Source organism: Nomascus leucogenys, chromosome 1a (genome assembly GCF_006542625.1).
Source record: "Nomascus leucogenys isolate Asia chromosome 1a, Asia_NLE_v1, whole genome shotgun sequence".
NCBI lineage: Eukaryota > Metazoa > Chordata > Mammalia > Primates > Hylobatidae > Nomascus > Nomascus leucogenys.
The window spans coordinates 34,070,452-34,091,794 of record NC_044381.1 but is presented as its reverse complement, the minus strand read 5'-3'; the positions used below and the strand labels follow the sequence as shown (position 1 = coordinate 34,091,794).

General features: G+C 41.7%; 1 protein-coding gene across 2 annotated transcripts in view; it reads left to right on the top strand.

Moving 5' to 3' along the window:
• Nucleotides 1–3,234: 3,234 nt before the first annotated feature.
• The window catches only part of TMEFF1 (transmembrane protein with EGF like and two follistatin like domains 1), a 113,869-nt gene continuing 95,760 nt past the window's right edge, over nt 3,235–21,343 (top strand). For both annotated transcript variants that reach the window (XR_004033458.1, XM_030828536.1), the window contains exon 1: nt 3,235–3,866. Coding sequence is in view for 1 of the 2 variants with exons in the window: in XM_030828536.1 (XP_030684396.1) it covers nt 3,671–3,866 (196 nt within the window). In the remaining variant the exon portion in view is untranslated. The remainder of the gene's footprint in view (nt 3,867–21,343) is intronic.

Here is a 21,343-nt window from a genome sequence, read left to right as displayed (position 1 = left end):
GCCTAGTCTAGATCAACCAGCCAACCCCCAGCCAACCTCTAGACCTATGAGAAATGAATGCTCCTTGTGGCATGCTGCTGAGATTTTATGGTGGTTTGTTAGGGAGCAATAGCTGACTGATCAAGGTTAGGTCAGGGTTTTCCAAACTTGACAGTGCATCTGAATTACCTAGACAACTTTAAAATAAATAAGGGATACTTGGGCATCACCTAGACTGTTTGGAGTTCTGTTCAATCTACATTCTTTTAAAATTCTCTGGGTGGTTTTTATGTAGTGAGTCCCACAGCCTTTTGCTATCTGATATTTTGGGGTCACCAGTATTAAAGCATGTCATGGGTGTTATATTAATTCACCTGTAACAATGTTTTCCCTCTCTGAGATTATATGATCAAAGTCAGACAAATTCTGTTTCTGAAGCAGAGTTCAAGAAATCTGGGTTGAATTTGTGTTAGCTGATTTGGGGAAAGATGCAGATGTAAATTAATTTGTGACTTATGGCCCCAGGATTTTTTTTTTTTTTTGCTTGCTCTGTTGCCCAGTGCCCAGGTGGAAGTACAGTGGCATGATCATAGCTCACTTGTAACCTTGAACTCTTGGGCTCAAGTGATCCTCTCATCTCAGCCTCCTGAATAGCTAAGACTAAAGGTGCACGCCACCACGCTGGCTAATTAATTTTTTTTTTTTTTTTTTTTTTTGTAGAGACAAGGTCTCACTATGTTGTTCAGGCTGGTCTCGAACTCCTGGCTTCAAGCAATCCTCCTGCCTCGGCCTCAGAAAGTGCTGAGATTACAAATGTGAGCCGCCCACCCCCGCCGATTTTTTGCTTTTTATTTAATGGTTGACTTCTCTTAGTATTTCTGCCTGGACTATGGCGAGCAGTGAAATGAAAATTCAAGGCAGAATACTGGGCTTGGAGAGCCAAGACACGGGTCAGGAACGAAGCATGGAAGAGGTCAAGCTTAGCAGAGAAGCTGCTGAAGGTCTGAGAAGAAGCCTTAGCTGTGGCTTAGCAGTTAGGAACCTGAGATCCCACAGGATTCAGGAAAGCCAGAAGTTCAATTTTAGTTGTAACATTTGGCATGCCACTAACAGTTTAGAGGTGTGAGGTGAGTCTTAATAAAATGTTAAAAAATGTGAATTTATTTGTATAAAAAGTATGATGAAAGTACAATTTAAAAGAAAGTAGTTTTTTTTTTTTTTTGAGACAGAGTCTTGTGATCATGCCATTGCATCCCAGCCTGGGTGACAAAGTGAGACCCTGTTAAAAAAAAAAAAAGATAAAAATTTTTCATTGAAAAAAATTCAGATCACACAGAAAAATATAAAGAACAGGTAATTATAGGTAATTATTACTCATAAGCTGGTCTTTCAGACATAACCACTGTTAATATATTGCTGTATAGTATTCTTCACTTTTTTTCCTATGGATGTGTACACATTATATATATTCTAGAAAAATAGGGTTTTCCTGTTACTCATTAGTATCCTGCTTTTTCCAAGTCAGTAAACGCTAACCTAATTATCATCATTGTTAAAGCTGCATAATATTCCGTTGTACTAAGAGGTACCGTACTTTTAGTCCCCACTGATGGACATTTAAGTTATAAAGGCTGTGATGAACATCCTAATGTATACATTTTTGTGTGCTTATCCAGTTATCCTTTAGATAAATTCCAATAAATGGAATTGCTAGATTAAAGAGTAAACATATTTTAAAGGTTTTTCGATACATAGTCAAATTGCCCTCCTAAAATGTATAAATTAGTAGTGCTCAGTCTGCCAATTCTTTTAACTCTTGTTAATCATCCAAAGGGAAAATAATTCTGTGTGTGTGTGTGTATGTGTGTGTGTGTGTGTGTGTGTATGTGTGTGAGATGGAGTTTTGCTCTTGTTGCCCAAGCTGGGGTGAAATAGTGCGATCTCTGCTCACTGCAACCTCCACCTCCCGGGTTCAAGCGATTCTCCTGCCTCAGCCTCCTGAGTAGCTGGAATTACAGGCTTTACAGGTGCGTGCCACCACGCCTGGCTAATTTTTTCTGTTTTTAGTAGAAACGGGTTTCACTGTGTTAGCCAGGCTGGTCTCGAATTCCTGACCTCAGGTGATCCGCCCACCTCGGTCTCTAAAAGTGCTGGGATTACAGGTGTGAGCCACTGCCCCTGGCCAGAGTTCTGTGGTTTTAATCTTTTATTACTAGTGGGTTCAAATCTGTTTTCATGTATTTATTGTCTGTACTTTTTGTGAATAAGAGTCAAGCTTCCTATTTTTCTATTATGTCAACTTTTTCTTCTTGACATATACCTTTATATTAAGTATAGTTTCATATTTGCACTGAAGACATTTTTCCTAATGTGGCTTTGCTTGTGGTGGCTTTTCACACATTTCTTAATTTTATGAATCAAATTGATCAGTTTTTCAATGAGATTTAAAATTCCTTCTGGGGTGGGATGCAATAGAATGAAAAAGGCAGAGGACTTTCACACAATTCAGTCCATGATCTTAGTACCTATGTCTAGGTATCACCTAGCAGGATGTGGTAGGAAGAGCACTGGACTGGGAGTCAGATCACCATGGGTCCCTACTTCCTCATCTGTAGAATGGAGATAAGAATGAAAACTCCCTCCGAGGCCTGTAAAAAAATAATTTAAGATAATGCACATAAAGAGCTTTCACCAGGCCTTGTATATTAGAAAATCCTTTCTAAATCTCAGCTTTTGTTAGGGGGAGAGGGCAATACAGACTTTTGTAAAACTATTTTCACTCAGTTGTATGTGAGTCTATGGGAATGAGATGGGGATGAGGAACCTAGAAATGTAACCATTCACCCAACATCTCTGAGAACTGCATGGCTAGAGTCAGAACTTGGGCTCCCATCCTGGTCCTGCCCATTTCTTGGTATGCAACCTTGGGCAAGTCACATTTACCTTTTCCGTGACTCAGTTTCTTCCACCTAAAAACTATTATAGATATATGACAGACCACCTGCCCTCATTCCCAGCCCTGCTGCTGGGCGAAGGAAACGCTTCAAAAACCGCTCACAAAGGGCGGCAAACAAGTCTGTTCTGGTGCTGCCTACCGCCAAGGGGTGGCCCCAACCCCGGCCCCCGCGCCCCTGCCCCTGCCCTGCCGCAGGAACAATAGCTCCCCTGGAGGCGGCGCCGGCCGCAGCCGGGGGCGGAGCTGTCGGCGCGGGAGCTGGGGGTGTGCGCGGGGCGGGGTCGCAGCCACCCCTCCCGCCGGCGGCTCCGTCACGCGCCCCTCACCGGGCGGGCCGGGGTCTTTGTGACGCGGTGGCAACGGCCACGGACACAAAGGGAAGGCGAGGAGTCGAGCAAGAGGCTGGGCCTGCCTCCGGACCGCGACCCCCGCCCGCCGCGCGCGCGCCCGCTCGCTCCCCTCGTCGCGGTCTCCCCCACGCCGGCTCGCACCCTCGCGCGCACCCTTGCGCGCCCGCGACCCTCGCACGCGCCCAGACCCACCGACTCCGTCCGGAGCGCCGCGGGCCCGGGCCTGGCGGGCGCTGCGGGTGGGGCGGGGATGCTGACGGGCTGCTCCCCGGCTCAGCGGCGCGGCTGCTAGGAGGCACCGAGGCAGCGGCGGGGCTCTGGGCGCGCGGCTGGATGCCCCCGGCCTGCGGCTCCCTGCGCTTCCCGCCGTCCAGGGGCACCAGCCATGGGCGCCGCGGCAGCTGAGGCGCCGCTCCGGCTGCCTGCCGCGCCTCCGCTCGCCTTCTGCTGCTACACGTCGGTGCTTCTGCTCTTCGCCTTCTCTCTGCCCGGGAGCCGTGCGTCCAACCAGCCCCCGGGTGGCGGCGGCGGCGGCGGCGGGGACTGTCCCGGCGGCAAAGGCAAGAGCATCAACTGCTCAGGTAGGACCGGTCGGAGCCGGCCCTAGGTCTCCCCACCCCTCCGTTGCCGCCTCCCTGCTGGTCCCTGCGGTCGGCCGGGCTGGGAAAGACCCCGTCGTGGGGGTCCCAGGGAGCTGGGCCCGAGGGTGAGCGAGGGCGGAGGGCAGGGCGCGAGCGTGCGGTGTGGCTTGGGGACCGGCGCTGGGGATGGGAGTGGCCGTGGGTGCGTCCGAGTGTGTCGAGTGGCTGGGCGAGGGCGGCCCGGCGTGCGGGGAGGCGGTGGGGCCGGGGTCGGCGAGGCTGAGCGGCCGGCAGGGGCTCCCGGTGTGGTCGTGGGTGTGCTCGCGGGAGCGCGTGTTTGTGTTGTGAAGGCTCAGGGGAGGGAGGGCGGCCCCAGGCAGGGATCTGTGTGTGTGTGCGGAGTGCGATGGGTGGGAGACGGCGAGGGGCTGGGCGGGGTGAGGGCAGGGGAGTGACCATGTGCTGATGTGCTGGGGAGGTTCTTCCTTAAGGCAGTGGGGTTTCGGGGGTGGGGGTCGTGTGGATAAAGGGCACGGGTTGCCTTGAGGACGCTGTTTGGCGATGCAGAGTGACTGTGTGTGTGTGTGTGTGTGTGTGTGCTTGTGCGCGCGCGCGTGTGTGTGTTCTTTGGGTTCTGAGATGGGATCTGGGGCCTTAGAGTGACCTCCGGTCTGTGGATATGAGCAGGGAAAGTCTCAGGGCCCAGGAAGTGACCCTCTGTTTTCGTGTGTTGTGTGTGTGTGAAGCCTGGGGCTCAGTTAGTCACCCTGGGGTATGCATTGAAGAGGAGGGATGGGTGCCTTGTAGCGAACCCCATTTGTGTCTTTTCAAAGGGGAGGGGGCTTGGGAGTCATCATCCTGCGTAGGGTTTGGGTGTAGAAAGAGGAAATTAGGTCTCAGGGAATGCCCTTGTGTAGCAAGGTGTAACCCTGGGTTATTAAAGTGGTGTGGAAAGAGAGAATTGGGTCCCAGGGAAGATGTCGTGCCTGTGTGTGTGTGTGTTTTGCGAGAGGGCCTGGATACTGGCAGCAGTGGGAGCAAGGGAGTGACCTCTCCCCTCTCTCCAAGGCCGCTTGTCCCCCCACAGCTGTTGGAAACAAAGAGCTTGCTGGGGCTTTAATGGGTAACACTGGGGAGGAGGGTCCCAGCGGTAAAGTTCCTCTTCATTTCTAAAGGGGTCCCAGAGGCGCAGAAGGATTATGGCCCCGGGGCAAAGAGAGGCATTCAGGTCTCATTTTTTGAGTGGAGGGTTCTCTTGGAGCTGGCCTAGTAGATGCTAGTGATCATAAGGCACGTCCTTGCTAACTTGCCCTTTTATCAATTCTGGACCCTTCTCTTGTCTTCTTTAAACCAAGGTGGAGTAGGGGAGGAAGGAGGAACATAAGGCCACTGGGAATCTGCCGGACAACCTTTATACCTTTGGGCTCTTGAAGGGGCATTATTTCTGGAAGAGTGAGAAAGGAGCAAGAGAGTTTCAGCGCAGATGCTTATGCTACCCTAGATGAAGCAAGCCTTTGGCCTGCTATTTAGGTTTGAAGGCCTTAAATCTTTTAATAATTTTCATATGGTAATGTTTTATGAGGGGAATGGCAGTTTTGAGCATAGTAAACAATAGCATGCCCATTAAAAGCATTTCCATCCGTGAGAAAACTTTTCCTTTATTTTTCTGATGTTGAACGGGATATGGGGTAATGCTTTAATTACATAATCATACTTTAAGAATAAAAACCAGTTGTATATTAGAGTGCCTTTTTATGTAACACATATTATCAAACTTGTAAGTGATCACACCATGTCAATATTTTTCCAGCTAATGTGTCCCGGGTATTTGTTCTTGCTAAGCTAATTTGTTCTTAGCAAAATACAGTGTGTGTTGATGGGATGTTTCTGTGTGTACTTTCTAACTTGCATAGTTCAAGTTTTAAGAAAGGAAATAAAAGAAATAGAGGGATGGATACCCTTGAGGATGCGGGTTGGTGATGCAGAGCGACTGTGTGTGTGCGTGTGTGTGTGTGTTTGTGTGTGTGTGTGTCTTGGGTTCTAAGATGGAATGTAGGGGCTTGGAGTGACCTCGGGTATGGGCAGGGAAGTCCCAGGGCCCGAGAAGTGAACCTGTGTTTTTGTGTGTTGTGTGTGTGTGAAGCCTGGGGCTTAGTCACTCTGGGGTACTATGCATTGAAAAGGCGAGGTGGGTGATACGTGGTGTGGGAAAAAGGGGACTGATCTAGGGGCCATGGCCCTTGTTAAGCAGCTGTGTAATTTGGGGCAAGTTACTTAATTTCTCTTAGTTTCCTTTTAAAAAAGAGACTTGGATTTAGTAATATCTGAGTCTTCTTTCAAGCGTATTTATCACTGATATAAACGTCAATAAATTAAGCTGATCAAATAAAATGTTTTCTAGCAGTGAGATATACTTGAATAACTGGGTCTAAAGCTAGAGTTTTAACTAAGTGATACTTGTAGATTCTTGTAACTTTTTAGGATGAAGATTTGGGAACAATTCATATGAAAAAAAAATTTTTTTAGTTAGTAAGTTTGAGAACCATAGTAATACAGTCTGGACACACACATCTATTAATGCAGCTCGAAATTGTGCACAGTTTGTTTAGTAGCTTTTATTATCTAGGTATCCCCACACAAACTGAAGTTTACTATGTCATTTTTTTTTTTTTTTTGAGATGGAGTCTCACTCTGTCACCCAGGCTAGAGTGCAGTGGTGCAGTCCTGGCGGACTGCAACCTCTGGCTCCTGGGTTCAAGTGATTCTCCTGCCTCAGCCTCCCGAGTAGCTGGGACTACAGATGCCCACCACCACACCCGGCTAATTTTTTTGTATTTTTAGTAGGGATGGGGTTTTACCATGTTGGCCAGGCTGATCTTGAACTCCTGACCTCAAGTGATCTGCCCGCCTTGGCCTGCCAAAGTGTTGGAATTACAGGTGTGAGCCAATGTGCCTGGCCTATTTCAGTTTTAAAACTAAATACAGCCCTGGATTCCCTGTAGATATTGATTTTTGGTTTTGGACCATCATTTCAGCCTACTGTGACCTTTCTGGAGCTGATTCGGTCAGGCTGTGTGTGTTGGGTCACTCAGGTTTTTTTCACTTGCAAATGTGAAGAGCAGTTCTATGGCTTCATTAAATTAATAGAAGTTGTCTAGATTGTGAAAAAGGATGGAACCCTGCGACATATTACTGGAGACTTTCTACCAACTTGGTTGATGTTGTTGCGTTAGTCAACCAGATGTTCAACTAGCTATGCATCCTGTTAGTTGAATTTAACAGAGTTTCGAGCTTCTGCTGTTCAACATTTTCCCATTTTGTTCACCAGCCTATTATTTAAAAGATTCCTTCAGATTGTCTTGTTAGATTGTTATGTATATATATCATCCTGTCATCCTCTCTTTTTCCATTTTAGTAATCCTGTTAAATAAAAAGCACATGTTGTATAGCCTGCCTTAATAAAGAGCTGATGGTGGCGTTCTCATTTTACTGTATTCAAAAACTTATTTATCCATTTTAAAATTTTTCAGCAGTTACATGTCAGATTTACCCATAGATGTTTTTCTGGATCTGCATTCCGCCTTTTTTTTTTTTGAGATGGAGTCTTGCTCTGTCGCCCAGGCTGGAGTGCAGTGGCATGGTCTCGGCTCACTGTAACCTCTGCCTCCCAGGTTCAAGCAATTCTCCTGCCTCAAGCCTCCCGAGTAGCTGGGACTACAGGCACACACCACCATGCCTGGCTAATTGTTTGTATTTTAGTAGAGACGGGGTTTCACTGTGTTGCCCATTCTGGTCTCGAACTCCTGAGCTCAGGCAATCCCCCTACCTTGGCCTTCCAAAGTGCTAGGATTACAGGCATGAGCCACTGCGCCCGGCCTGCATTTCCCCTTTTTTGAAATTTGAGCATGTGTTTATTTTTATTTATTTTATTTCTGGTCTTCTGGCATCTTGTCAAGGTAGCTTAGATAATTTGTGGTAGTTTTTAAGGCAGATGTAAAAAGTTTTTTCAGCATCATGGAGTGTGAGTTGTTTGGATCAGAAAGCATATTCTTTTGAACTAGCTCTGTATTCTGTTACTGTCCCCCATCCATGTCACTTACCTTAGAAGTTGGTTTCCTTTTATCAGATTTCTGACCTCCCTAGCTTGAAGATCATGCTTCTCGATGAAGATGAAGCATAGGGAATTGGCCCTGTTGTCTCTTGATATTGCATCTTCCCTAAGTAGTGGGCCTTTGGTTTATCTCTTCTTGTTCTCAACAAGACTTTTTTGTTTGTTTGTTTGAGAGAGGGTCTCATTCCTGTCACCCAGGCTGGTGTGTAGTGACGCAATCTCAGCTTACTGCATCCTCAACTTCTTGGGCTCAGGTGATTCTCAGCCTCCTGAGCAATTGGGACTACAGGTGCGTGCCACCACACTTGGCTAATTTTTTGTCTTTTTAGTAGAGACAGGGCTTCGCCATGATGCCCAGGCTGGAACAAGACTTTTTTTTTGTTGTCCTCTTGCCCCAGTTCTCCACTCATTCTGGACTTTAGATATTGTGATTAAAAGAAAAGCTTCGATTTTATATCTTTTTTATTTATGCTTATATTTTTTAAAAGCTAACTTACCAGAAAGTTCCCAGTTATCCAAAGAGAAAAAGAGCTTGGAAATACATGACATATGTGAAGAAAGGTAAACTTGAATTTAGGAGACCAGGTAACCTTAGACTGACTTTTTTTGTTTTTCATTTGTAAAATGAAGATGATGATGGTCCTTTTTGGCTCTAGGATATTTGAGAAGAACAAATGAGGCTAACCACGTGGGGCATTTCTAGCTTAGGGAATACGGTTAAAGAGGTAGAAGAACATACTGAGAGACCAGTAAGTAGCATTTAGCGATAGATATAAGGTAGAGAATTTGAAATGTGTTTTAACTTCTCGTTAATGGGTCCTCTGGATTGTTATGTGGTGGTAGGAATGGTATTAATGGACGATATAAATGTCAGATTATGAGAAGTGCCTTATTTGTGGCAATTCAGGATTCTCGGGAATAACAAGTGAATTTTCCTAATTAATGGGGAATCTCGGGCAGGGCTTTTTTTCTTCTAGATCCCTGATGTGTAAAATGTGGATAGATAATAATTAATTTAGCAAATCTTCATTGAATACTGCGTAGTGTAATCTAATATACTGGATGTTAAGGGAAATATATGAGAAGGCTTCCCTGCTTTCAAGGGCCTTATAATCTTACAAAGGTGGTTAGCCTCTTACAGATATATACAGTGGAAGTTTCTGTTTAAGACATCTGGGCTTGCTTCCCCACAGCATTCCCCATCAATAAGCATTTATTGAGCACGAACAAGATAGGATTTTTTAAAAGGGGTACAGTTAAGTGGATTTGTGTATATTCACAAAATTGTACAACTGTCACCACTCTCTAATTCCAGAAAATTTTCATTATCCCAAAAAGAAACCCCATACCTATTAACAGTCATTCCACATTCCTTGCCTCCCCAGTCCCTGGTTACTACTAATCTACTCTCTGTCTCTATGGATTTGCCTATTCTAGATATGCATGCAAATGGGATCATATGAGATGTGTTCTTTTGTGTCTGGCTTCTTTCCTTTAGCATAACGTTTTCAATGTTCATCCATGTTGTAGCGTATATCAGAACTTCATTCCTTTTTATGGCCAAATAATATTCCATTGTCTGGATAAACCACATTTTGCATATCCATTTCTCTACTGATGGATATTTGAGTTGTTTTTACTTTTTGGCTGTTATGGATAATGCTGCTGTAACATTCATGGACAAGTTTTTGTGTGGACATGTTTTCAGTTCTGTTGTGTATGTATCTAGAAGTGGAACTGCTTGGTCATATGGTAACTCTGTGTTTCACATTTTGAGAAATTACCAAACAGTCTTCCAAAGTGGCTGCACCATTTTACATTTCAACCAGCAATGTTTGAAGATCCTAATTTCTCCAACATCTTCTCCAACACTTGTTATTGTCTATCTGTTTGATTTTGGCCATCCTAGTGGGTGTGAAGTTATGTTTCAATGTCTTTTTTATTTGTATTTTCCTAATGACTAGTGATATTAAGCATCTTTTAATGAATTGTATTGGCTATCCGTATATCTTCTTTGGAGAAATGTCTATTCACATCCTTTGCTGGGCTTGATTTTGACATCTTGGAGTAATCATTCCCTTAGTAAATCATACTAATCAATTCCCACAGCAAGCACAGAGATGTGCAAATGCTAAGTTAGCTCTCGTTGTTTGTGTGTCATTTGATTTTTCTGCTTACTAAGCAAGAGTAAGTTGCATTTGTTTTCAAACTTATTTATACCGGTGGTAATTATAAGTATAATTTAATAAATATTACTCAAATCAATAAAATATGAATACAAATAGTTGTTTTTACAAAATGCTTTGAAAAGACTTGATAAAGACAAGAAGCTGAAAGAATTGCCTCTGAATGAATTAAATTATGGTCAAGACAACTGAAACAGAGTGGAGAAACCCTGTAAACTTTTGGAAGGATTTCCCAGAAAACATTGCAAGTATTTTTAAGCCCCTGTTCTACTTAAAGGAAAGGAAAATGGACATTCTAGATCTAGTGGATTATGGGTGTGATTTATCCAAGGAAGTGGGGAACTGCATTTGGCAAACTTATACTCAAAAAAAAGATCTTGGTGCTACACTGGGAAATGAATGTATAATTATGTATTTAAGACTAAAATGGCTAAAGTAGATATCATTTTAAGTGGTTTCTGCCTTAACTGACTTTTAGATTAATAGACCAATGATCAGCCAGGGGTGGTGGTTCACGCCTGTAATCCCAGCACTTTGGGAGGTCGAGGCGGGCGGATCACGAGATCAGGAGATAGAGACCATCCTGGCTAACACGGTGAAACCCCGTCTCTACTAAAAATACAAAAAACATTAGCTGGGCGTGGTGGCGGGCGCCTGTAGTCCCAGCTACTCAGGAGGCTGAGGCAGGAGAATGGCGTGAACCCAGGAGGCGGAGCTTGCAGTGATCCAAGATTGCGTCACTGCGCTCCAGCCTGGGCAACAGAGCGAGACTTCGTCTCAAAAAAAAAAAAAGAAAAAAAAATAGATCAGTGATCACTGTTGTATATGTTTGAAAAGAGGATTTCCACTGTACAAGGTGCCCTGAGGAAGATACAGATAATGGTGTCATGGGAATGTATAATTCTGATTTGTAGTAATCAAAACTGGTTTCCTGCAGTAAGTGGCACTCGAGCTGGGCTGTATGGGGAGAGTAGAACATCACCTGGAAACAACAGACACACTTTTGCCTGTGGCCTTTGCTGTTGATGTTCCTTTGGCTTGAAATCATCTTGTCCCAGTTCCTACAAGTGTTTGCTCTAGTGTCACCTTCAGTGGTGCCTTAAATTACAACCTTCAACTTCCATCCACAATATCTCTCACATCCCAACCTTCCTTCGTGCTTTTTCTTGCTCTAGAACACCTTTTCTTTTCTGACATACTGTATGTTTTACTTGTTTTCTGTCTCTGTATGTATCTGTGAAGGCAGAGATTTTTATCTGTTTTATTTACCGCTGTATTGACAGTGCCCAGACTGGTGTCTGGCACAAAGTTAGGTGCCCATTACATATTTATTTGTGGAATAGATTAATGGCTGAATGAACATAGAAGCTGAACATAGATGAATGAACATAAAATACCTCTTAGGAAGGGTATTCTAGGCTGAAGGAATAGCTTTAGGAAAGGCACAAAGGTGGAAAAGGGAAGGGAGTCTTTTTGAAATACTAAGTTGCGGGGATTAAGGGAGGAGATTATGCCACCACATTAAGGTCTTCAAGGCCCATCTGAAGGTTTGGCATTTGGCTCCAAGACATCAAGAAGCTTTTAAAGGGTTCGAGTGACATTGTGATTTTAGAAAGCAAAGTCTGAAATTGGTGAAGATGGAATGGAGAAGGGAAGAGTCTGGTGGTACGATGAAAGATAACAGTAGAAATTGGAAGAGTTGAGAGGACTTGTTTAGCCTGCAAAGGTTTTTTTTGTTTGTTTGTTTTTATTTTTTAATCGTTGTTGTTGTTTTTTGAGACAGAGTCTAGCTTTGTCGCCAGGCTGGAGTGCAGTGGCACGATCTCAGCTCACTGCAACCTCCGCCTCCCAGGTTCAAGCAATTCTCCTGCCTAGCCTCCCGAGTTGCTGGTACTACAGGTACATGCCACCATGCCTAGCTAATTTTTGTGTTTTTAGTAGAGACGGGGTTTTACCATGTTGGTCAGGATGGTCTCGATCTCTTGACCTTGTGATCTGCCTGCCTCAGCCTCCCAAAGTGCTGGAATTACAGGCGTGAGCCACCGCGCCCAGCCTAGCCTGCAGTTTTTTTAAAAAGTTACATTGGCTGTTAGCCATTAAAAATCTGGAGGTTTCACTTGGCAATCTATTTTTCTGCCTACTGTTCTTCTTCTTTTTTTTTTTTTTCTGAGACAGAATCTTGCTCTGTTGCCCAGGCTGGAGTGCAGTGGCTCGATCTTGGCTCACTGCATCCTCCACCTCCCAGGTTCAAGCAATTCTCCTGCCTCAACCTCCAGAGTAGCTGGGATTACAGGTGCACACCACCACGCCTGGCTCATTGTTGAATTTTTAGTAGAGACGGATTTTTGCCATGTTGGCCAGTCTGGTCTCGAACTCCTGACCTCAAGTGATCTGCCCACCTTGGCCTCCCAAAGTGCTGGGATTACAGGCGTGAGCCACCACTTCTGGCCTGCATTCTCTTCTAAACTTGGAGGTACTGTCAACATTGGGCTTTTATTTCCACATTGCAAAAATCAGTCAGTTTTGTCTAGTGAGGCATGAGCTCTTTACTTTGCCCAGTCCTCAACCAGCCAGCCTCTTTTATTGATCTTTTTCTGCCTAAACTTCTGGATCTCCTGCTATAGATGGTGGGGTGAATTGTGATGCTCTTAATTTGAGATGGAGAGCCTGTTTGGAGGAGAGTCAAATTGGTATACATTCCCTCATTCCTGTTATTCACAATTACATGTTTGGATGGGAGACCTTATTTCTCCAGTGCCTAGGTGTTTTGGTCGGAACTCCTCTCCTGCCTGTACTCTTTGTAACTTCCACTGTATTGTTCTTCTTTTTAACTCTTTCCTTGAATCCACTTCCTCCTTCTTTGTATTTGAAACCTACCCTGCTGTCTCTGATTATACCATTGTCCTTGAATCACTCTCTGATGTTTTTATGTCTATTTTTTTTTCTTAATTATATCCCTTAAACTTTCCGTTTTGTCTCTTTCTAAATTCTTTAGGTGGATATAGATCATTATGTTTCTTTAACTCCATTGTCATTTATCATAAAATTTCTCTCATTGTTGTGAAACACATGAGTTTATATATGTTACAGATGGGGTTTTTTCATGATTTTGCATTATGGTCTAAGAATGTGTCATATGGAATCTCTGGGTTTTCATATTAAAACTAGGTGTGTCCAGGTGTGGTGGCTCATGCCTGTTATCCCAGCACTTTGGGAGCCCGAGGCGGGTGGATCACCTGAGGTTAGGAGTTGGAGACCAGCCTGGCCAACATGACGAAAACCCGTCTCTACTAAAAATACAAAAATTAGCTGGGCATGGTGGTGCATGGCTGTAATCCCAGCTGCTCAGGAGGCTGAGGCAGGAGAATCGCTTGAACCTTGGAGGTGGAGGTTGCAGTGAGCCAAGATCACACTGTTGCACTCCAGCCTGGGCAACAAGAGAGAAACAGCGTCTCAAAAAACAAACAAACAAACAAACAAACAAGGTGTATCTTTGTATTCTAGTATGAAAACAAATTTTGTGAAAGATTCTTCTGTCCAGAAGAGTTATTTCCTTGACTTCTCAGTCACCATGTTACATTAACTATTAGTTTTACTTGTTTACTTTATTTTCATATAATTTCAAACTTAGAAAAATGTAATAGTGTACCCAGATTCCCCGATTTTACCACATTTGCTTTAAGTCTCTCTTTCTATATCTCCTCTTTCTCTCTCTATTGTCTGTCTGTCTATCTATCTGTCTTTTTTTTTTTTTCCCTGAACTTGGCTCTGTTAAGTTGGCCCCTACCAAGGGGAGAGGGTTAATTTGTGTTTTATATTAGTTCCATACTTTAAATTTTTTGTTTTGTCATCTCCTCTTAATTAAATAGTAAAACTTCCGCTTATAATGATAGGTTTGTTTTTCACAGTTTTTCAGTTTTTCTTATATTTTTGTTATTCTATGTAGGACACATACATGAACATTATTTTGTATCATAATTTGTTGTACTTTTTACCTTTGTATAGAGTAGATTTCAAGTATCTCTTGAAGTTATCATAGGACCCGACCTTTTCTGGATTTGTGTTTATATTTTAGTTTTTAGGTGTTGGGATTTTGTCTCCCAATAGAGTAATAGATCATTCTGCTTTCAGTGGCATTCAACTCATTTACATTAAATTAAGTAATTGATATCTGTGCTACCCTCCATCATCATCTTTTTTCTAAATTGCACAATCCATTGTTTTTGACTATAGTCACAAGGTTGTGGAACATTTTCATCTCCTCCAAAAGGAACTTTACTTTTTTTTTTCTTTTTTTTTTGAGATGGAGTCTCTCTGTTGCCCAAGCTGGAGTGCAATGGTGTGATCTTGGCTCACTGCAACCTCGGCCTCCCCGGTTCAAGAGATTCTTATACCTCAGCATGAGATGCAGGTGCCTGTCACTGCGCCTGGATAATTTTGTATTTTTAGTAGAGATGGAGTTTCACTGTGTTGGCCAGGCTGGTCTCAAACTCCTGACCTCAAGTGATCTGCCTGCCTCAGCCTCCTAAAATGTTGGGATTACAGGCGTGAGCCACCAACCCTGGCCATGATTTACTATCTTTTGCTGTAGATTTGTCTATTCTGGACATTTCATATAAATGGAATCATATAATATGACCTTTTATAATTGGCGTCCTTCACTTAGCATGATGTTTTTAAGGTTAATCCATGTTGTAGGATGTATCAGAATTTCATTCCTTTTTTTTGACTGAATAATATTTCATTGTCTCGATAATACCACATTTTGTTTATCCATTCAGTATCTATTCATCTGTTGATAGACTTTTTTTGTTTTCACTTTTTGACTATTACGAATAATGCCACCATGGATATTCATGTACAAGTTTTTGTGTAAATACATGGTTTCATATCTCTTGGGTGTATGTATTCCACCTAGGAGTGGAATTCCTGGGTCATGTGGTAACTCCATGTTTAACATTTTGAAGATTTGCCAAACTGCTGTCCATGTAAAACTCTGTGTTTAACATTTGAAGATTTGCCAAACTGCTGTAAGTGGTTGCAGCATTTTACATTTTCATCAGCTATGTGTGAACATTCCATTTTCCACATCCTCACCAACCTTTATTATTGTCTTCTTTGTTATAACCAACCATCTTCATTTAAGATCCTATTTGTTATCCTTCATTTTCCCTATATACGTGGTTTCTTTAATGGAATTTAAATTCTCAATTTCTTTTAAGCTGGATTGGGAGGTAACTTCAATCCATTTATCCCCTTTCATTTTTTACATTGTTAGAAACATTGTTTTAACTTAACTATTTTCTTTATTCATATTATTCTATTATTAGCTTCTTGAGCATTTAGGGGCTTGGCATACTTCTCATGTACTTGGAAATTCTATACTTAAATCTGAAAATTCTCTCCGTATATGCTTTTAGTTTATTAGGTAACTTAATTTATTGTAATTCCTTTGCTACTATTCAAATTCATTTATTTTTTAAAAAGTATCATGTATTTTCCATGGCTCAGCAGCCTTGTCAGTTTTTCAGAAGTCATTTAAGGTTCTAAAGTTCTTAACATATTCTTGTACCTTTCAAAACTTTGGCAGGTTATTATATTTTCAACCACAGCTCAATTTCTCTCTTTTTTTTTGCAAATATTCTGAGTCTGTCTTTTCCTTGGATTAAAAAAGGGAAAAAACCCACACCTTTTTTTCTTTGTTATAAAAGCAGTATATAATCTGTGTAGAAAATTTGAGGAATATGGAAAAATATGAAGAGGAAATCTGGGATAATTGCCATTCTCTTCTTTAATCTCAATGTTTATGCTAAATTATTTCATTTTTCATCAGAAAATTTTCGAACTTGAGTTTTGCTCTTTTTGCCCAGACTGGAGTGCAATGACGTGATCACGGCTTACTGCAAACTCTGCATCCCAGGTTCAAGTGATTCTACTGCCTCAGCCTCCTGAGTAGCTGGGATTACCGGCGCGCGCCACCATGCCCAGCTAATTTTGTATTTTTAGTAGAGATGGGGTTTTACCATGTTGGCCAGGCTGGTCTTGAACCCCTGACCTCAGGTAATTGGCCCGCCTCGGGCTCCCAAAGTGCTGGGATTACAGGTGTGAGCCACAGCATCCAGCCTGAACTTTTAAAAAAATATTCACGTTGTTTTGCTTTGCATTTTCTGTTTATGCTGGAACCACTGTTGTTCAGAGGTCAGATCTCCTTTTGGGATGTTTTATTTTTATTTTTTTGAGACAGTGTCTCTCTATGTTGTCAAAGCTGGCGCGTGCAGTGGCATGATGGCTCACTGCAGCCTTGACCTTCCAGGCTCAATTGATCCTCCTACCTCAGCCTCCTGAGTAGCTGAGAGACCACAGGCATGTGCCACCATATCCAGCTAATTTTTAAAAATTATCTTTTGTAGTTATGGAGTCTCCCTATGTTGCCCAGGCTGGTCTCAAACTCCTGGGCTCAAGTGATACTCCCGCCTCAGCCTCTCAAAGTACAGGCATGAACCACTGTGCCTGGCTAGGGATTTTTAAGTTCAGTTTATTTTTGCCTTGTCAGCTTTCATTTAACATTGTTTTGCACATGAAACTAAACTGCTGATGTTGCTGTATGAATTCTGTTGTTTATAGCCCAGTTGATATATTTGGATTCTTTATTGTTCACAAGTCAGCTCAATCTTTTCGTGTCCTGTGTTCATTTTCTATAGCTTTTTTCTTCTTTCTCTTTATTTTATTTTTTAAAAAATTTTTAATTTTTATATATTAGTATTTTTTGTCACCCAGGTTGGAGTAGTGTCACTATCTTGGCTCACTGTAACCTCTGCCTCCTGGGTTCAAGCAATTCTTGTGCCTCAGCCACCTGAGTAGCTGGAATTACAGGTGCCCACCACCACACCTGGCTAATTTTCTTTTGTATTTTTAGTAGAGACGGGGTTTCACCATGTTTGCTAGGCTGGTCTCGAATCCCTGGCCTCAGGTGATCCGCCTGCCTTGGTTTCCCAAAGTGCTGGGATTGCAGGCTTAAGCCACTGTGCCCAGCCTTTTTCTGTCTCTAAAGTGGTTTGAGGTGTTTTCTAGGTGGTACACTTGTGTTTACCATTGTTTACTTCAAGGTTATACCATAAGAACATCCTAATTCCCATTTATTTAGACCTAGTTTAAAAAAATTATTCAGCGTTTTACAACAAAATCTGTCAGGGTTTCTGGTTATGGTAGTGTCTTTTTAAGTTTGTTTTTGGTGGTTTCAGCCAGAGTAACAGTTAGTTTTCTTCATAGTTTGCAGTGTTCTTTTATAAGGATCTCTCATAACCGTTGGAATCCTCTAAGGGATTATTATACTCATTTTTTTTTTTTTTAATTCTAGGAAACTGGGGTTCTCAGATTTAGCACTTGGCCAAGATCATATAGTTACTTTTACTTAATCAAATAATTGGAACCCCAAGTCTGGAACTCTTTCTAATGCACCAGAATTTTGTGAAGTCTTTAAAAAATTATCTTTTAAAATCATTAATACCAGGTTTTTCAGTACCAGTATGCAAGTTGCTGTGTAGATTTTCATCTTCGTGGGTGATTTCCCCGGGTTCTGGCTACCTCCTATTCTACTTAGTGTTGCAGACACTGAGGGATAGTGGTTAGAAATAGAACCAGAGGACATTGTTCTTGTGTTTAGATTAATTATTGATTTAAAAAATAGTTTAACGAAGGAAATGTATTGAATATACCTGTAAAATCTTACATATGTAAACAGGTATATGTTTCAAAATAATGGGATTATAACTGTATGTATAGTTTTACAATGTGGTTTTTTTTTCACAATAGGTCTTAGTTGTCTTTTCATATCACTACATATGTTTCTGCCAAAGTCTGTGTAGTGTTATGTCAATAATTTAATTCCCAAAAGATAGACACTTAGATTGTTTTCTACTTTGGTTTTACAGAAAATGCTGATGTTAACAATCTTGGACATAGGTTTTTGTATGTTTTTCTTTTATGTCTGTTATAGTTTCCTGGAAATGTTGGGTAAAAGGATAAAGACAATTAAAATGGCAATGCATATGGACACATGAGAGGTTGTGCCACTATGTACTTCCACAGTTGGTTTGAGTGCTCATTTTTCTATACCTTCTCCAGAACTGGTGCTAATAAAAAACAATAGTAGCTTACACTTAATAGAGTACTTATTATGTGTATTATTATTTTACTCTAAGTGCTTTCTATATCTTTAATCCTCCATCAGAATTTTGAGATAGGTACTGTTGTTGTCCTCATTTTGTAGATGAAGAAATGGAGGCACAGGTGGTAAATTACTAAGCTCACACAGCTGTGATAAGTGGTAGAGCCGGGATGCTGGACAAGGTGGTCTGATACCAGGGTGTGCCTCTTAAAAAGCATATTATAATGCCTGTTTTAAATTTTTTTATTTCAATTTTTCCAAAATTTAAGTAGCATGATTTAAATGATTTAAAAATTATTTCTATTTTTTATTGAGATAATTTTCATAATGTAAAATTCAGTATGTGAAAGTATACATTTCAGTGGTTTTCGTACATTTACTATATTGTGCAGTGATCATCACTATCTACCATCTAATTATGGAACATTTCTATCACCCCAGAAAGTTTCTACCTGTTAACAGTCAGTCCCACTACTCCTCACCCCCATCCCCTGGTAACCACATAGAGACTTTCTCTGTGGATTTATTTATTTTGGATGTTTCATATAAATGGAATAATATAATGTGTAGCCTTTTGTGCCTGACTTAATTCTTTTAACATAATATTTTCTTTTCCTTTTTCTTTTTTTTTGGAGACAAGATCTCTGTTCCCAGGCTGGAGCGTGGTGGTGCAATCACGGCTCACGGCAGCCTTGACCTCCGGCTCATGATTCTCCTATCTCAGCCCCCCAGTAGCTGAGACTACAGGCATGTGCCACCACGCCTGGCAAATTTTTGCATGGGGGTTTCACCATGTTGCCCAGACTGATCTCAAACTCCTGGGCTCAAGCAATCCTCCTGCCTTGGCCTCCCAAAGTGTTGGGATTACAGGCGTGAGGCACTGCACCCTGCCTGCATAATTTTCAAGGTTGTTATATACTGTAGCATGTAATTGCTTTATCTGATTTTAAAAGTAATACAAGTTTGTTGTAAAACTCAATTCAGAAAAATACAGAATAATGAAGAAGGCCTAAATTCTACCGAGAGATAACTGTGGTTCCTATTTTGGTGAGTGTACCTTCCAGATTTTTAAAATAGGCATTAAAAAAAGTTTGTGTTACATACATTTTAAAAAGCCTGCCTTTAAATGTGTCATGTCAGGAAATGTAGAGATTTTTCATCATTAATTTTAATAACTGCACCATAACAGATTAGTTTATGGCTTGCCAAGCTAGTGTCAGAACCCCAGAGATCAGAAACATCCGTGAGGAAGACAGTGTCACAGCTCTGAGATCTTTGGCTAGGATTGGTGAGGCCTGGCAAGACCCTGGGAGCCTTAAGCACTCAACTCTGTACCCAGGCCTTTTCTTCCATCTGATCTTGCAGTAGTTGTTCTCCCTGTCACCTTGCCTGGAGAGTCCTGATACAGGCATTTAGAATTAAAGTAGGCAGCGGGGGAAGATTGCAGGAGTGGGGGTGGAGGATTGACAGGAGCAATGTGGTTTAACAAAGGGTAGTTGGCAGTAGTATGCAAAATGGAATGAAAAATATTGGAGTCAAATGATTGTGTGGCATATGTGAAATTTCTTTCGTTAAGTATAGCTTAGAGAAGTTTTAGCCATCTCTGCAGTTGATGCTTTTTAATATTAATGTAAACTGCTTTTGGTTTTGTATCATGTAACATTAGGTAAAGTTTCTTTTTCTTCCTCATATCTTTATACTAGAAGATAACTAATATGATTAGTAAATGAATTGAAGAGGATTTAATTTCTAATTCTTCTGATTTCCTGGGACTTGAAGTCAACATTTGCTAAATCTGTTGCTTGATTTTATACCCTGAAATGCATTTTCAGTGATTTGTGTCATTAGAGGTGCCCCTCAAATTGGTTGGGAGTTGAAGTCATATCTGGGAGAAGAAAAAAAGTGAATATTTGTTGTATAACTACTTGTTCTAGGCACGATTGCTTTTGAATATATTATCTAATCATTACAATATCAAGGGAAAGTATTATTCTAAAAGGAGAACTACCACGTGAACTTGGCCCTTCCTGATGTCTAAACTTATGCTTTGTCTGTGGTGTAGCAAACTGTCTCTGGGGTTGTCTTTGAAATCACATTGAGGTTTTTTTTTTTCCCCCATTAAATAATAACCAATATAGAAACTTGAAAAGGGGAGAAATCACTCATTGTTCAACTGCTGTAACAGGTTACTGTTACCGGTTTTGTTTATTTCTGGCTGGATTATCTTATATGTATAGTGTGTGTGTGTGTGTGTGTGTGTGTGTGTATGTGTGTATGTGTGTGTGTGTGTGTGTGTTTGAAATGAGTTTCACTATATTGTCCCAGCTGATCTTCAACTCCTGGTCTTTCTGCTTCAGCCTCCAAAGTAGCTGGGACTACAGGCCTGCATCACAGTGCCTGGCAGGTTTTTCATATAAAATCATAGTCTGTGTATATAGTTTTGTGGTCTGCATTTTCACTTTAACATTCATAAGCTTATTTCCATATTATATAATGTACATCTTTAAATAGCTTTATAATATTCCATAGTTGTACCACACCATTTCCTAGTGTGCAATATTTCAAATGTTTAAATATTTTAAATGTTTCTGCTATTTTCAGTATAGAGATCACGGAATTGTTTTGTAGGCAGTTGGGTACAGGTTCAAGAACAAACTGGGCTTGTTCTGGGAGTGAAACCATCCAGCAGGGTCCTGTCAGATTGGATTGGTTTGCTTTTCTGAAAAAGGGCAGATTTCTCCAAATACTACTAACATCTAGACAGTCAGTATAAACTCATGAAAAAATTTTTTCAAAGACAAGGTGAAAAGTTTGAACATATTCTGTGGGAGTCAATACAGAATCCAGTAGAGATGAACTAAAGTTTTCCACATGTTAATAAGGCCTTAGGGAACATTAATTTATAGGACTTTCCCCAGCAATGCTCTGGAAATAGCACTAGCAAAAACAGATGACATGGCTTTAATATGGTTGGGAAAACCAGGTTTGAAGACTCTAAGTGGTGGGTGTGAAT